This window comes from Colletes latitarsis, chromosome 12, assembly GCF_051014445.1.
Source record: "Colletes latitarsis isolate SP2378_abdomen chromosome 12, iyColLati1, whole genome shotgun sequence".
In the NCBI taxonomy this organism is placed as follows: Eukaryota; Metazoa; Arthropoda; class Insecta; order Hymenoptera; family Colletidae; genus Colletes; species Colletes latitarsis.
The window spans coordinates 23,322,401-23,336,809 of record NC_135145.1 but is presented as its reverse complement, the minus strand read 5'-3'; the positions used below and the strand labels follow the sequence as shown (position 1 = coordinate 23,336,809).

Below are 14,409 nucleotides of genomic sequence, written 5' to 3'. Positions count from 1 at the left end.
TGTAAATGATAAGCAACAGTAATTGCATTTAAAGTGGATCATACTTTACCCTATACTGTAGCTATTGTGTTTATTTTTTATAATTATATATGTATACATATACACAATTTGTATATTCTGTAGAATATCGTAAACAATTTTAAAATAATTGTAAATATATATATACATATATACATGTATATTTATGTATATATATATGTACATGCGCGCGCGGACATATATACACATATATATATATACACCCAACAACACACATTTTTAAAAATTATACGATATTATTAATAATTATAAGCTTCAAGAAGGAAGCAATAATTTTTCAATTGAAATGTATTGACGATTCTTGTAATTTGATTATTAAAAAACTCCATGTCTTCTATATTCATACTATGATGTTGTTTCTTGCCAAGGTATGTTATATGCATATGTACATAGATTCACAGAAAATCAATATCTTTCATAACTTACAAATTGGAGTAATTTTTATTATCGAACAATTTCGCTGCATTTCATCACTGCCTCGCAATTTTCTACTTATTACAGTTAGAATAGTTACACGTTAGTTTCTCCTATCACTAATGTGTTTAGTACAACAATAGGAATAAATTCGAAAGATCGATATTGTTACGGAAAATTTTACTCGAGATTATATCATTGTTGATATATGTATTAATAATAAACAACTGCAGTTAAGAATGCTAAATCTGTCTTTTAATTGAAGCTGACGAAGACAAATTTACTTTTCCCATGAAATGCATACGGTTTCGTAACGAAAGAAATTGGAATTCATGTGATGCATAAAACGTATCAGGACTCTAAATATACGTAATGTAAAAACTTTTATCTATGCGTAAATCAGTAGTAAATTGAAAAATTAGAATTAAGTACTAGAATGCTTTCAAAAGTGGCGCCATTTGAAGCTATCGCGGTCACAATGAAACCTGCGCCTACATTTCCAAGAATGCGACGCTTGACGTCTCGACGTGACGTCAGTCAATGTCGTCAAGCTACGACGCTCGAAATGTGCTCGTTCTATCCATTTTACGTTCAGGTTCTTTCAAAACAATCAAATATTTTCCAGAAAAACGTCTTAAGATCCCTCCATTTCGAGGAATCAAGCAACAAGCCCGTTCGATCGGTTCTCGCTTTGTCGCTCGATTCCTCGCGAGGGATCGCTGACATGTTGGCACCACTGTCGATTGATCGCACGTATTTTACCCAGAACGTATATCGTATATATTTATTCGTGGGTCTCTTTGGGCGAATGTAAACAGAATTTTTTCACAAATATGAAGTGACACGACCGATTTCTACGGCTGTGATTCGCGATACCGTGCCGTGGTTACGTGTTTACGGTGTGCTTCGCGAAAGTCCGTGCGTATCGAGACTCAAAGCGCTTTACGGTGGCTAGAAGATATATTCAGTGGGTAGAACAGGTTCGTGTTCGACCATCCCGTAGTGTAGTTAAGTTTGGTGAAGTGGACTGGAGGCGAATATAGTATACATGGTGGCACGATGAGATATCCGCGAGAGCTCGTTGATCACTCACTAACGGTGAGTACACGGAAATGTTCAGATAATTGAGAAAAGACCGTATCTATCTTAGCCCCTGGAAAATATGTGTCGATCGGTTTCTCTGTGAAACCAAACCTATGCCTCTCCGACAAGCAGATTTCCGTAAGCGATCGATCGCGTGCCTTTTCATATTTGCTGCAAACCACAACGTTTCGTACGTTTGCATACGTAAATGAATCTGATTACGTGCATTGTTTCGTATGTGTCGCTATGTGTGCACGCGTGCGCTGTATATGTAAGGCCAGCATTCATGAGATCGCCATCGTACATGAAACTACACATATACGTATTTATATATATAGATAGATATATATATAATATACATATATAATGTTGTGTATATATATATAACGCGCGACAAGGCGGAATACGAGGTATGAGCATCTACACGGAACACGTTACATCGTGGATATAGAAACGTATGCTCGTAAATAAACGATTGTAACGTTTTTGATGCAATACGCGTCTCAAATATCTGCGAGAATGCTCCGTAGTTTCATGGCAGAAACGGTGTGTGTCCACATTGTATTAAATTGTGTGCGAACGATGCACGCTATATCATGTATATATGTGGCGCACGTATACGCGTGCTTGTTACATTTGTGTGCGTGTGTTGTGTAGTTTTTCCTTTTTTTTTTTCTCTTTTTATCTCGTTTGCGCCATGACCGTGATAACTGATTACGTTTTCGAGTTATCAACTTTTCCTATTACTTCGATAATTACACTTTTCTAGTAAATAACAGCAATAACAAGTTATGATCAATGAAACTGTCCAAGTTAACAGTCTGAAAGAATAAAACGACGTACTACCTGTATCGATAACGTTTGTTTTCCTCGTTTTTTCACGTACTTTAATTAATTAGGATTGTTATACAGTGCTTTTTAAAGTACAAAATGTATTATCTCGTGTCAATGACTATTGCACTATGTTCTCAAATAACTGAATTGTAATGTAAAATTAATTTTGTAGAATAATTTTAGTGTCCAACATGCAGCTTTGCAAAGAGCATTAAAATATATTAATTCTAATGAATTTGTTCATAGTATTCAAGGTTTTATATCTATTCGTTTTACTTTATGAACTTTTTTAGAAATATTTTGTTAAATAAAATGTTGTATCTATATTCGATAGATTATTCATACTGAAACGAATTTCATAATGCAACTATTATAACTTTATAACATAAATAAGGAAGCTTTATGTTGTGACCTAGAATTTATCAATTGGAATGAATTTCCTCCTGTCTTATCTTCATCTTCTGCAATCGTGGAGATTCAGTTTTCATTTGGCTTTGGTGTCATACTGTTGCATGGTATACCTGAATATTTCTTGTTTTCTTAAACCTTTGTTGTGATGTATTCTATATACATGTGTTCTTAAACTGTATACAGGATGTTCAGCCACCCCTGGGAAAATTTTAATGGGAGATTTTAGAGGCCAAAATAAGATGAAAATCAAGAATATCAATTTCTTGACTGAGGCTTCATTAAAACGTTATTAAAAAATTTCAAATCATTCTGAAAAAATTATATTTAGTTACATAGGTCAATTACAAGCATTTTTGGTGAATAGACATACCCCCGAATTCCTACCCACTTTCGAGAAAAAAATTCGAGAAGTTGTTAAATTTTTCAACAAAATTAAAAAATTTCAAATCGTCCTAAAAAAATTATTTTCAGTTGCAGGGGTCGATTGCAATCATTATTGGTCATTACATATACCCCCGAAATCCTACGCATTTTCTAGAAAAAAATTCACTATGGATGGAACTTTAAATGTTGATAACTTTTTAAGGAAGCCTCCATCAACAAATTAATGTTCTTGATTTTCGTCTTATTTTGGCCTCTAGAATCTTCCATTAAAACTTTTCCCAGGGGTGGCCGTACACCTTACATAATTTTAGATAATTTGTAATAGAGTTTGTTTCTTTTTAGTAATGGGAGCACAAGATGTCTTCGACCAAAGCTTGTCTTATAAGACTTCCGCAAGAAATGTTTCAATCCACATTATCAGATTCGAAAAGTGCATTGAAACATGATATTGTTAAATCTTTGGATGCGCATAGGATGACAGAATCTCTGTACTGTGTTTCAGAGAAATGTGAAAATAAAAGTAATCATGTAAAAAGTAATATTTGTCTCCCTAAGGAGGAAGGCACTATCGACAGGATAGAAATTAAACTGTGCGACGTAGCTGAAATTTCAGCAATTATTAAACATTCTCCTGACACATGTTTGATCAATCATTGCGTGTCTAGCGAGGATGTCAATCGTTGTGTTTGTAAGTGTGATATAATGCATTGTCAGAAACAGAAAGAAATCTCAAATAGTTATGTATGTTCTAATACATGCAATTTGTGGAAGGCTCGAGCGTACGAGCATTTGCTATTACCAATTACAAAAAGAGTTGGTACACAGTGGAGAAATTGTTTTTGGAGAACATTTTTAATCCCTTTTATTGTTTTATTGTGTACAACATTGTGTAATGCAGATCCCAATCAGTGTGCAATTGGTCTCAAAACGCCTGGAAGTAAGTGTAATGTAATTTCTCCATTACTTTAATTTAAGCAAGTAATCCAAATAGGATTAACGTTTATGAAATAGTTGAACGAATGAACTATTCAAGCACAAAATTAATAACAATGTCAATTACCTGTTCTATGCATATTTCTAATGTAGCTGAGTTTATAAATGAAACGTGTATCTTTCTCTCCTTTTGGAATTCTAGCTTGGTGCTAAATGCATATATCTATATTTAATGCACCGGGTGTACAGTCTAAGCTAAATCTTAGAGTAAAATCATCTTATACTTTACTAAATGAGTTGTATTTCGTACAAAATGAATATCGTAAATTAATTAGTTTAGAATTATTTTTAAATGATTATTTTACTCTTAAGGAACCTGGCCACAAGGTGACATTGTTCTTGAACATGGTCAATCATTGAGAATACTTTGTATATTAAATCAAACATTTGTGGATGCTGAATTTCCTGGTGGAAATGCCTCGGATCTTGTATTCTTTCGTAATAAAAAAGAGATGGAACCACAATTTATTACAATTATTAATGAAACTACAATATCATTAGACGTGGAAAGACCTCCGCCGGCAGAAGATATGTATTACTGTAAATTAAGGGTACACAATGATAAAAATAAACAATACGAAGCAGTTTGTTTGAATAAAGTTGTAGTTGGATGTAAGTACTTTGTCTTAAATAATGTTGCATTAATTAATTTTAAATCTCAAAATCATATACAGGGTGTTAGACCACCCCTAAGAAAAATTTTAATGGGAGATTCTAGGAGCTAAAATAAGACGAAAATCAAAAATATCAATTTCTTGACTGAGGCTTCATTAAAAAGTTATTAAAAAATTTCAAATCATTCTGAAAAAATTATATTTAATTGCAGGGGTCAATTACAAACATTTTTGGTCATTAGACATACCCCCGAAATCCTACCCACTTTCGAGAAAAAAATTCAGTACGGACGGAACTTTAAACGTTGATAACTTTTTAACGAAGGCTCTATCAACAAATTAGTATTCTTGATTTTAGTCTTATTTTGGCCTCTAGAATCTTCTATTAAAATTTTTCCCAGGTGTGACCGAATACCCTGTATAATAAGCATATAATTTATATAAGTATAATGATAAGCGCAGTATAAAGATCTTAATAAATAGTGTCATTCATATATGCTTATCAGGATAGGTCAAAAGGTATTTTATGAAAACAAGAGCAAGCATTGAGAGTCTGCTTTCATTAGAATTATAAGAACAGTATTTAATATGCTTTGTATCTTGGAATTCATATTTGACCAGCATCCATGATAAGATCATTTATGTAATGAACTTGGTGTACAAAGAGAGTCATTTATAAGCATTCTTAGTAATATATTTTTTTAAATACTTTGTTCAAGAAAGAAGTCTTGTACTCTATACGAACGCGTTCTCTATAAAACATTAAATCGATTTACCAAATATTTATCAATTGTCAACAGTTAAACCTCAAGAGCCAGAAAATTTCACTTGTGTATCTCATAATTGGGAGAACATGACCTGTTCGTGGGATCCTGTTCAAAACTACGTTACAACGAGATTTACGCTTGTGTTCAAATTGCCGGGAAGAGCCGGTGGACGGAAGTTATACCCGTGCCCGAAAGAAAATCAGAAACCAAATATATGTTTGTGGGACACATCTACAAATCCAATTTATCGACAGCCATACGAATATTATACATTCATATTAAACGTGGAGAATGTACTAGGAAACGCTAGTTTCCAACATAAATTTCATCACTTTGCTCACGGTTCTTATCTATTATTATTTTCATTCAACTTTGGTACGTTAAAGAGTTCAATGACAAAAATAATATAAATGTTTACAGTTATTCCTGCAAAACCAGCTAATCTGTCAGTTATTAATAAAACATCAGACAGCGCATTGTTGCACTGGAGCGTACCTTTTCCAATGCAGACTTTCCCTCCTGGTTTACATCACAGAATAAGGTACCAAAATCAATGGGATCACCAGAAAAATTGGCAGGTGACGATAAGAGAAACTTCATTACGCTGCAATAACTGTAAAAAATGTATATCGACCATTGATAACAAATTTCTCTTAGGTAATCAATATTACAAACGATATTCACATGCATAAGAGGTATTATAATCTTACCGGGTTAGAGTACGCTAACACTGGTTACGATGTACGAGTTTTCATGAAAAGTGCTGTCGCGACAGGGGAAGATAAGTGGAGTGAATTTAGCGACGTTACTTTCAGAACACCACCAAGATGTAAGCTACGGTTACAGGAATTTTGGTCTTGTCGTTAATTATTTCTCAAGCTGTTTATTATATTATAATATATTTGATATTTTAGTACCTGGCCGTCCTCCAAAGACCGATATTGGAAGCTTCGAAATAGCGGAGAATAGCGCTAACAGAGACGTGTATTTGTATTGGCAAGCCATACCGCAATATTTAGAAAATGGTGATAATTTCAAGTACGAGATTCATCACGTGGAAGAGAATGGGCGAAAACTGTCACTCGTTCCGAACGAAACTACAACGACTTACGTCAAGGTCAAGGGAATTAGTTTCAATAGTTACAGATTTGAAATCGTTACAACGAACATTGTTGGACCCAGTAAGGAGCGAGCTAAAATTTTTGTACCTAGTCAATACGAAATACCGCACGAACCGATAGTGTTTACAAAAATAGCGTTCGACGGAGGCTTGTACGAGTTGTCATGGAAGCCGCCAATTATGAACACAGAAATCACGAATTACACAATTTTTTGGTGCGATAACGTGCGCGATCGTCCTTATCAATGCACTGGTTATCTGGACTGGGTGCATGTGTCGAAAAATACGACGATTTACAACATGACCGTGCCGGATCCCAGCAAGTTTTATCAATTTGCAATTTCTACAAACACAAACAAAGGAAGCAGTGGAATGGTGTGGGCGTCGTGCACCGTGATCTACAACAAAGTAATCGGAAAGATGAAGTCCGTGTGGATAAATCGAATTGGCTCCGATTTTATCGAAGTCGGCTGGAAGCTGGAGTGTTCCGATCGGATCGGGATCGTAGAAGGGTTCAACATTTACTACTGTCCTATTGTTTCGCCGTACAATTTGAACTGCAAAGGTTCGAAACTGAACACAACGATAAGAGCAGACCCCCACACTATACACGGAATAGTAAACAATTTAAAACCATATACAACGTATATGTTGGTAGTTGCTGTTTTAACAAAAAGTGGAGAAGGAGTGCACAGTGATCCTTTATACAATACGACGCTCGAGGCTGCGCCAACGACTCCGCCGCAAGATGTTAAAATTATCAACGTGACAAATACCACGATGTTCATCACGTGGAAACCGCCAGACGCCATGAACGGTGTACTGCGATATTACGAAGTGTATTACAACAAAGAAGCGCAAAAGGTCGAAGAAGCAAATCACATCGAGCTGAAGAATCTACTGGCGCATACGAATTACAGCATTAGCGTGGCAGCGTGCACCGTGTCTTGCAGTATAAAATCACCTGTGATCCACAAAGTGACGAAGATCGGAGTACCGGGAAGGATCAATGTGCCTAACGTTCGCTTCATGAATTCTAGCCAAGTGGTCGTAATTTGGAACAAACCTCAATACTCAGCCGGTCATTTGAACTATTACGAAATATGCTCGAACGATGGCGAGGTTCAAAACAGTACTAGAACAGGTAATGTCGTAAAAGATAGATTCATTTGCTCGAAAGGTAGCTTATGGTTAGTTTTATTTCTGTGAACATTGCAGAAGCTCAGTTGCCTATTCCTGACTGCAAGACTGTAGGACGAGAACGGCTGTATCAATTTCGGGTAAGAGCTATTAATATCGCGTCGGATAATACGCATTTAAAGGGCCCGTGGTCCGAACCTGGCGAGGGAAACTGTTACAGCGATGGTAAGTCCATATTTAATTCTCTTATCTTTTTTTTTTTCTTACGTCGGAACTCTTTATTTCACAATTTGATTACGCTATAGGACCGTCGTTTAGTGTGTGGGTTATAATATGGGTAATAGGAGGTGTTAGTATTGTCGCAATCCTTCTTTGTCTTGGACACTTGTCAAAGAGGTACGTATATCTTATTCGTTAAAAATGTTTTATAGGACAACCGTACTGACCGGTTTTATTTATTGTAGGATGTGGTTGAAGTGCAAAGCTATGCAGGACGTTGAAGTGAAATTACCACCAGGATTAGCGCAGAATATGGTAATACGCACTCCTTACGGAAACGTGTATCGTATCGTTAATAGAAGATTCAAATTTGCCACATTCTGCACATTCTTGTTGCAGAAACTTCTTCAGAAAGTTGGCGAGCAACACATACGGCAGTCTTCTGCCGATTCAAGCGGTTGTTCCAGCGGTCAGGAGTCCGTTACCTCGTCTCTGACGTCAGATTCTCAAGTTTCGAGTGACAGTGGTACCGAAATTGACCCAATGCCGGTGTCGCCCAATAAATTATTGGAGACGCTGCCGGCTTGGGAGTCATCGAGTTTGCGTCAAAGAAATGTGGGAATCACCAGACCAGTATTTACAACAGAAACAGCACGGTGGGAGCCGTATGTGAAGGTTGCAAAGTCTGGAGAGCCCATCATTGGAGACACATTATCTTTGGCGCGATCCACGCCAAATTTAACCGATAGTACAGGCTATACGACTTCCCAACATACATGGTCCTCGACTGGTTACATCAGTATGCCATCGTCGGAGGAACTGTCGAGTAATCCGAGTCCTGTTCCTAAAGAAACTTCAACTGCTGGTGGCTACAGCGTTATAGGATCGGTACCAAAGCCAGTGAAGACAAAGTCCGAGGATGACAGTGATTTAACGGAATCCACCGCAGACACGCTGATACCTATTAAAGCGGAAAGTAAGCCTGCGAATCCGTACATAACTTTAGCCTCTTTGGAACAAAAACAAAAGGACAAGAAGACAATCGATGCCCTGCGCGATCTGGACGATTTGACGTTCACGGAGCCGAACAAATCGAAACTGGAATCTTTAATTCCGTTCTCCGGTTCTGATAAAACTTCCAAGCCGTACGTGCAAACAGGTTTAATCGATTCGTTGAAAAAACCGTTCACATTAAGCGGCATGGACGGTGGAAGAAGCGCGACAATGTCATCGCCGTTTACGTCAACGTCTCTGACCGATTCGTGCAACAAACCATTCGTTTCTTCGTTCGTGAATCCGACATCCCTGCCGTCCACGTTGGATTCTTCGTCGAAACCGTACGTTTCCGTGTCCTCGATTCCCGAGGTTTCGAAAAAGTCCAATTTCCAACCGACCGTGTCGGAGACCTCGCAGAAGCCTGGTGCACATCAAGCTTCTGCGGTCGACGGATCGAAGCCGTACGTTCTGGCGAGCTCCGTGTTCCAAATGTTGCAACAGCAGCAGATGGGGAAACCGGACGTGTCCATTTCGGAAGCGATGGAGGATCGAAGCGACGAGGACGCTATGGCGACGTATCCTCTGTGTTGGCAGACGGGCGATACGATACCAAGCTCTAAATTAGACACGGAGAAGCCCGTCATCGCGGCCAAACAGAGCGCTGGTTACGTTACCATAGCGGAGAATCCAAAGTTAGATCAACATAGATCGTCGACGGTGTCGTCGCCGTATGTACAGCACGAAAGGTTTGAAAAACCGTTGCCGCAAAACGCCATTGGACAGTCGGACGAACAGTACAGTAAAGTGACTGTTGTGCCAAGTACTATTCAATGAAAAGGAAGAAGTGTTTCGTATGAATTTCCGTCGACGTGGGAATCTCTTCCTGACGAATTAAAGTGGTGCAATACGATTTCGCATTTGTAGATGCTGTCGAAATGTAACCGTCAACCAAGCAAGCCTCTACATTTGTTTTTATAGTATTTAGATACGAAGACCCCGAAGGATACTAAATTGAAACGCAGAGAAATCGTGTGCGTCCTAAGAGAGGCGGGCACGACAGTCTCCCGTATGCCTACGTAAGTGTGTTCGAGAATAATTGTGTTTTCCGGGATCCTGCGCGAAATAAAATGGCTAGATGCCACGTTACGACTGAAAACATAATTAAAGAAGAATATACCACGATATATTCGGTATGAGGACATGTCGAGCACGAAATGACCTCATTTGTGAAAGTATGTACAAAATCAATTACTTTTTGTATCGTATATCGTGCAATGTGATGTGGAGATCACTAGCAACGCCATAGCGTAAGGATACATAGTTTAAGTAAATTATGTGGCATACGACCATCGAGAGACAACTTGTGACGGAAAAATCAAATTTCTTCACTGACTATCTATGGCAGTATAATAATTCTCATTGTAGGGGGAATCGTTATTTAATAATCGTGAAGCTTTTAAGCAACTCTTTCTAAGAATGTTAACGTTTAGATGTACGTGCGAAACGAGAAATTTTTTTAAACTGATTTAGTTCGAATGTCGCGTCTAGAATGAATTAGAAAAACGTTTATTAATCTTTTGTGCATGATAATAACATTCATAGCAGTGTATATACTTTTTTAAAATCTCGATGAAATTTTCAAACGATAGTCATAGAAACTTTGTATATTTGTTTTATTCGAGAAACTTATGGTCCTTTAGAATAAAGCAAATATTCATAATTAACCGAATGAATTACTTGGAATTTTTGAATTTCTATCTTTTTTGCGATTACTGCGATAAAAATAGAAATCTCTGTTACTCGAATCATTTATTAAAGCCGTAGATTACATACAGAGTTACAACGATCTTCGCTGAACTGCATCCGAACGCGCAATTTGTTTATCTGTACATATAAGTTACAAATCGTTCCTGTAGTATTTTACTATCGCTAGTAATGATTGACAGAAAATATGCAGTAAAAGGAAACTATGATAACAAGTACAGGGTCAAGGATAATAAGATAAGGAAAGATTAATCAAAGTGCAGTTCTGATTGCGAGACCAGTTAGATTTTGCATGTTTCTTACATATTTCATTATCTGTTTAAAAATTTAAACACCAGAGGAACAACGTTCTATATTGTTTCCGTTTTAAATGTTGTTGCCGATTGAACATTTTTAGTAGAGTTTCAATAATTTTTAAATGGAACAAACGGTTCGATATATCAATTTTAAATCAACTTTCTGCAAATAAACGTATTGTTTTAAACGTTATTACATTTTGTCAATATAAAAGTCATTTTAAAGATGTAAAATCATTTGCAAACTTTAAATAGATTATTTCGATGGTCGACCAGAGTTTTTTGAACGAATTAGGAAATATTAGAATGTTGTGGAAGTGCTGGTGCAACAGTTGATCTACTTCACAGAAATTTTAAGGAACTATGCAATGCCATTGAAACATTTATGTTAAAACAAAACAAGAATATATGCAGGGCGCGGTCGAATAACATACACAAGCTGTTAGGATGCGATTCCTTATAAAAGAATAGGAAGAATATATTTTTTTTTCTTATTCTTTTCATAAGAAATCACCATCCTTTCATATGTACATGTTATTTGGCTGCACCTTGTGTGTATATATATATATAAATATATATATATATGCATAATACCTTAAGCTAGTCATTGACGGGGTACATGAGTTTTTACAGGCCTTTTTTAACTCTTATTATTTCTACTTTATATCATCAATTTTTTAGAAGCTTTAATGTATGGTAACATTACCACTTTGTTGGTGACCAGGGCATATCATTTAATCTTAAAGCATTATATTACATTAAATCGATATACAACTCTTAATCAGTATATTAATCAACGTTTGCAGCAATCTATTTGCAACGAGAATATTATATAAGCTAAAGATCATTAGGAAAGATTGGAAATCGAAAGAAAAATTTAATTTTTTCGCATTATCATGAACAATTCCACGATTGCGTGTATCGATCGTCTGTATTTTACCTCGTATTGAGAAATTGAATAACTTAATTATTAATAAATATACCCAGTACAAAAAAAAGGCCTGAGAGGATTTATAGCCGAGTTATTTTACAAGTTCAAACAATTTCTATCGACGATCTTGTTGAAAGTGTTTGCGAACAAATGAAAATTAAAACGAACTTATATTGCTTGTACTTGTGAAATGATGTATAACAAGTTTCATGGAAGGATTTGGTGTCCATGGGACTGTCTCTGGAGCGAGCTTACGTATACTCGTATGTTATTGTTGTTACTAAGAGAGGAATCGCTAATATTTAATGAATCGCGTGTAATATGTAAATGCTACTTAGTTTGTAACGATATTGAATAGAGGGGAGGAAAATACAATCGATGAACGTCTTTGGTGTATCGCGAATGCATTGGATCAAGAGAGTATATGCATATATAATTGTTACGTAGCAACACGTGTGCACAGAGAGTGTTTAAAAGTGGCATCACGGAGCAAAAAATTTTAATCGAAGGATAGCAACAGGGAAAGGAAATATTAATTGTATAATTGTCATATAGAAACAAAACGGGGAAGTAAAATGCACGAATGCACTCGAGGTTTTGAATATGCTCATGTTGAGATGATTAAGTATTTTTCACGGTAAAGGCTTATTAGATTGATTTAGAGGAAATAATCCAGCGCTACTACTTTGTTAGGTTTTACATGTCTACATTGTACATACAATATATATCTATTATTATCTATTTTTGTTACATATTTATAAATGAGAAAAGAACTACTTTATTGCACACTGAATATGTGCGCGCGGATGTGTGTCCTGTACGTATGTGTATGTATGTATGTGTATATATATTATTTAGCCTAGGCTAAAAAGTTTTAAACGATGCAATTATGGTCTAAGCGATTTACATGTATAGAAGATGTATCAATGACTTACGAATACGTGACACATATAAGACATTTCTATCATTACATTATCTTTATCGATTAATTTGCCTTGCAGTGATCGAGCATATATAGAACGCGTATATTCATGATTTCTTTTTTTTTAATGTAATCAAATAATTCTTGTATAATTTAGTTGAATAATGAATAGCTCGTTAGGAATGTTTATAATGTTTATGTTACAATTTTCATTGATACCGCGGGAGCTCGGTGTTATCAATGATGAATTAATATTGACAAAATCGTGTATAAAGTCGAGACAGTTCTATATATTAGAATTACTTTTACGTAGTAAATGCAATTGTGCAATGACTTGCGAATAATCGATTATATGTAAATATTAACCGTTTAATTTTTCTCTTTTTTTTTTTACGTGTAATATAATGGCGTTGAATCATGTTCTTTTGCTGAGCTCCCTGGTTGTAGATTTTTTTATATATATATTCAGAGTGCAGTGAATTGTTGATACAGATTACCAGATTTTGATTACAATATTTGTTGTTGACGTAGTGAAAGAAAAAACTGTTCGAAAATTCTACTCTTACGTATTTTACGTGACTGTTTATTTTGTGGATTAATTTGGAGACTCGACCGTTCACAGAAAGCTTCGTTGTTCACGATAGACGTTTAATAATGTAGTATTTGCAAGTAGAAAAAATTTTATTTAAATTTGACCAACATTGAACACTTTCAAAGATAAGGTTTTTTTTTTTTTTTTGCAGAAATATACAGAAGACACTGCGTTAAGATCAATCGCGGGATACTGTAACTGCAAATCTATTTTTTCGCTAGTTAAAATTATGAATTAACGCTCGAAAGTATGTTATACAATTTAGCGTATTGATTTGGTTTCTAATAATAAAATTTAACAGTATTCCGGGATTGATATATTGATAACACAGTTGCGTCAAACTAACTCCATACTAATTCTTAATGAGATCTTGTACAGAGTATTGTAAAATATATTTTTACTACATTTTTTTTGGTTTTATTATTTATTTCTTATTACACGGAATTGTGCGCAAGTTAATATTTTGTACGACCGCTGTTCTAATGCCATTACATATGCCATGCCGTTGAGGCTTGCCATTCTATGAAGATTTATTTTACAATCAATCCCAAAGTTGTTTTGTTTTCAATACTCATACACGGATCGTAGATACGAAAAGGATTTTGTAAAACTTATCTTCAATCAATGCTGTTGATAAGCGCTTTAACAGCTATTTACTTTATAACGATTATGCTGAAATATATAACATTTATATCGACGTGATGTATTACCTTTTCATTCTATGACGGATTCCTCCATTGTTCTTGAACCGCATCTCTGTTTTTGTGACTCGTATTATTCAATTTTATTAATCTCCATTGTATTTAAAGTGTAATGTTCGACGTTCACGTATTTTTTATCTAATTATTTACGTCATACTTTGAAATATCGAAACAATATCGGCCATCTTT

At 35.6% G+C, this 14,409-nt stretch overlaps 1 protein-coding gene across 3 annotated transcripts; it reads left to right on the top strand.

The window, feature by feature from the left end:
• Nucleotides 1-920: 920 nt before the first annotated feature.
• Dome (cytokine receptor domeless) lies at nt 921-14,216 on the top strand. Of its 3 annotated transcripts, none has more exons than XM_076780120.1 (11): nt 921-1,551; nt 3,508-4,102; nt 4,471-4,770; nt 5,573-5,881; nt 5,960-6,117; nt 6,197-6,368; nt 6,454-7,803; nt 7,878-8,024; nt 8,105-8,195; nt 8,264-8,333; nt 8,418-14,216. In XM_076780120.1, the coding sequence occupies exons 2-11, from the start codon at nt 3,523-3,525 to the stop codon at nt 9,846-9,848; spliced, it is 4,608 nt and encodes a 1,535-aa protein (XP_076636235.1). In that variant the 5' UTR covers nt 921-1,551; nt 3,508-3,522; the 3' UTR covers nt 9,849-14,216. The 3 variants fall into 3 exon arrangements, with proteins under 3 accessions (XP_076636235.1, XP_076636236.1, XP_076636237.1); XM_076780121.1 differs by lacking the exon at nt 921-1,551 and adding an exon at nt 1,570-2,082; XM_076780122.1 differs by lacking the exon at nt 921-1,551 and adding an exon at nt 2,860-2,885.
• The last annotated feature ends 193 nt before the right edge of the window (nt 14,217-14,409 follow it).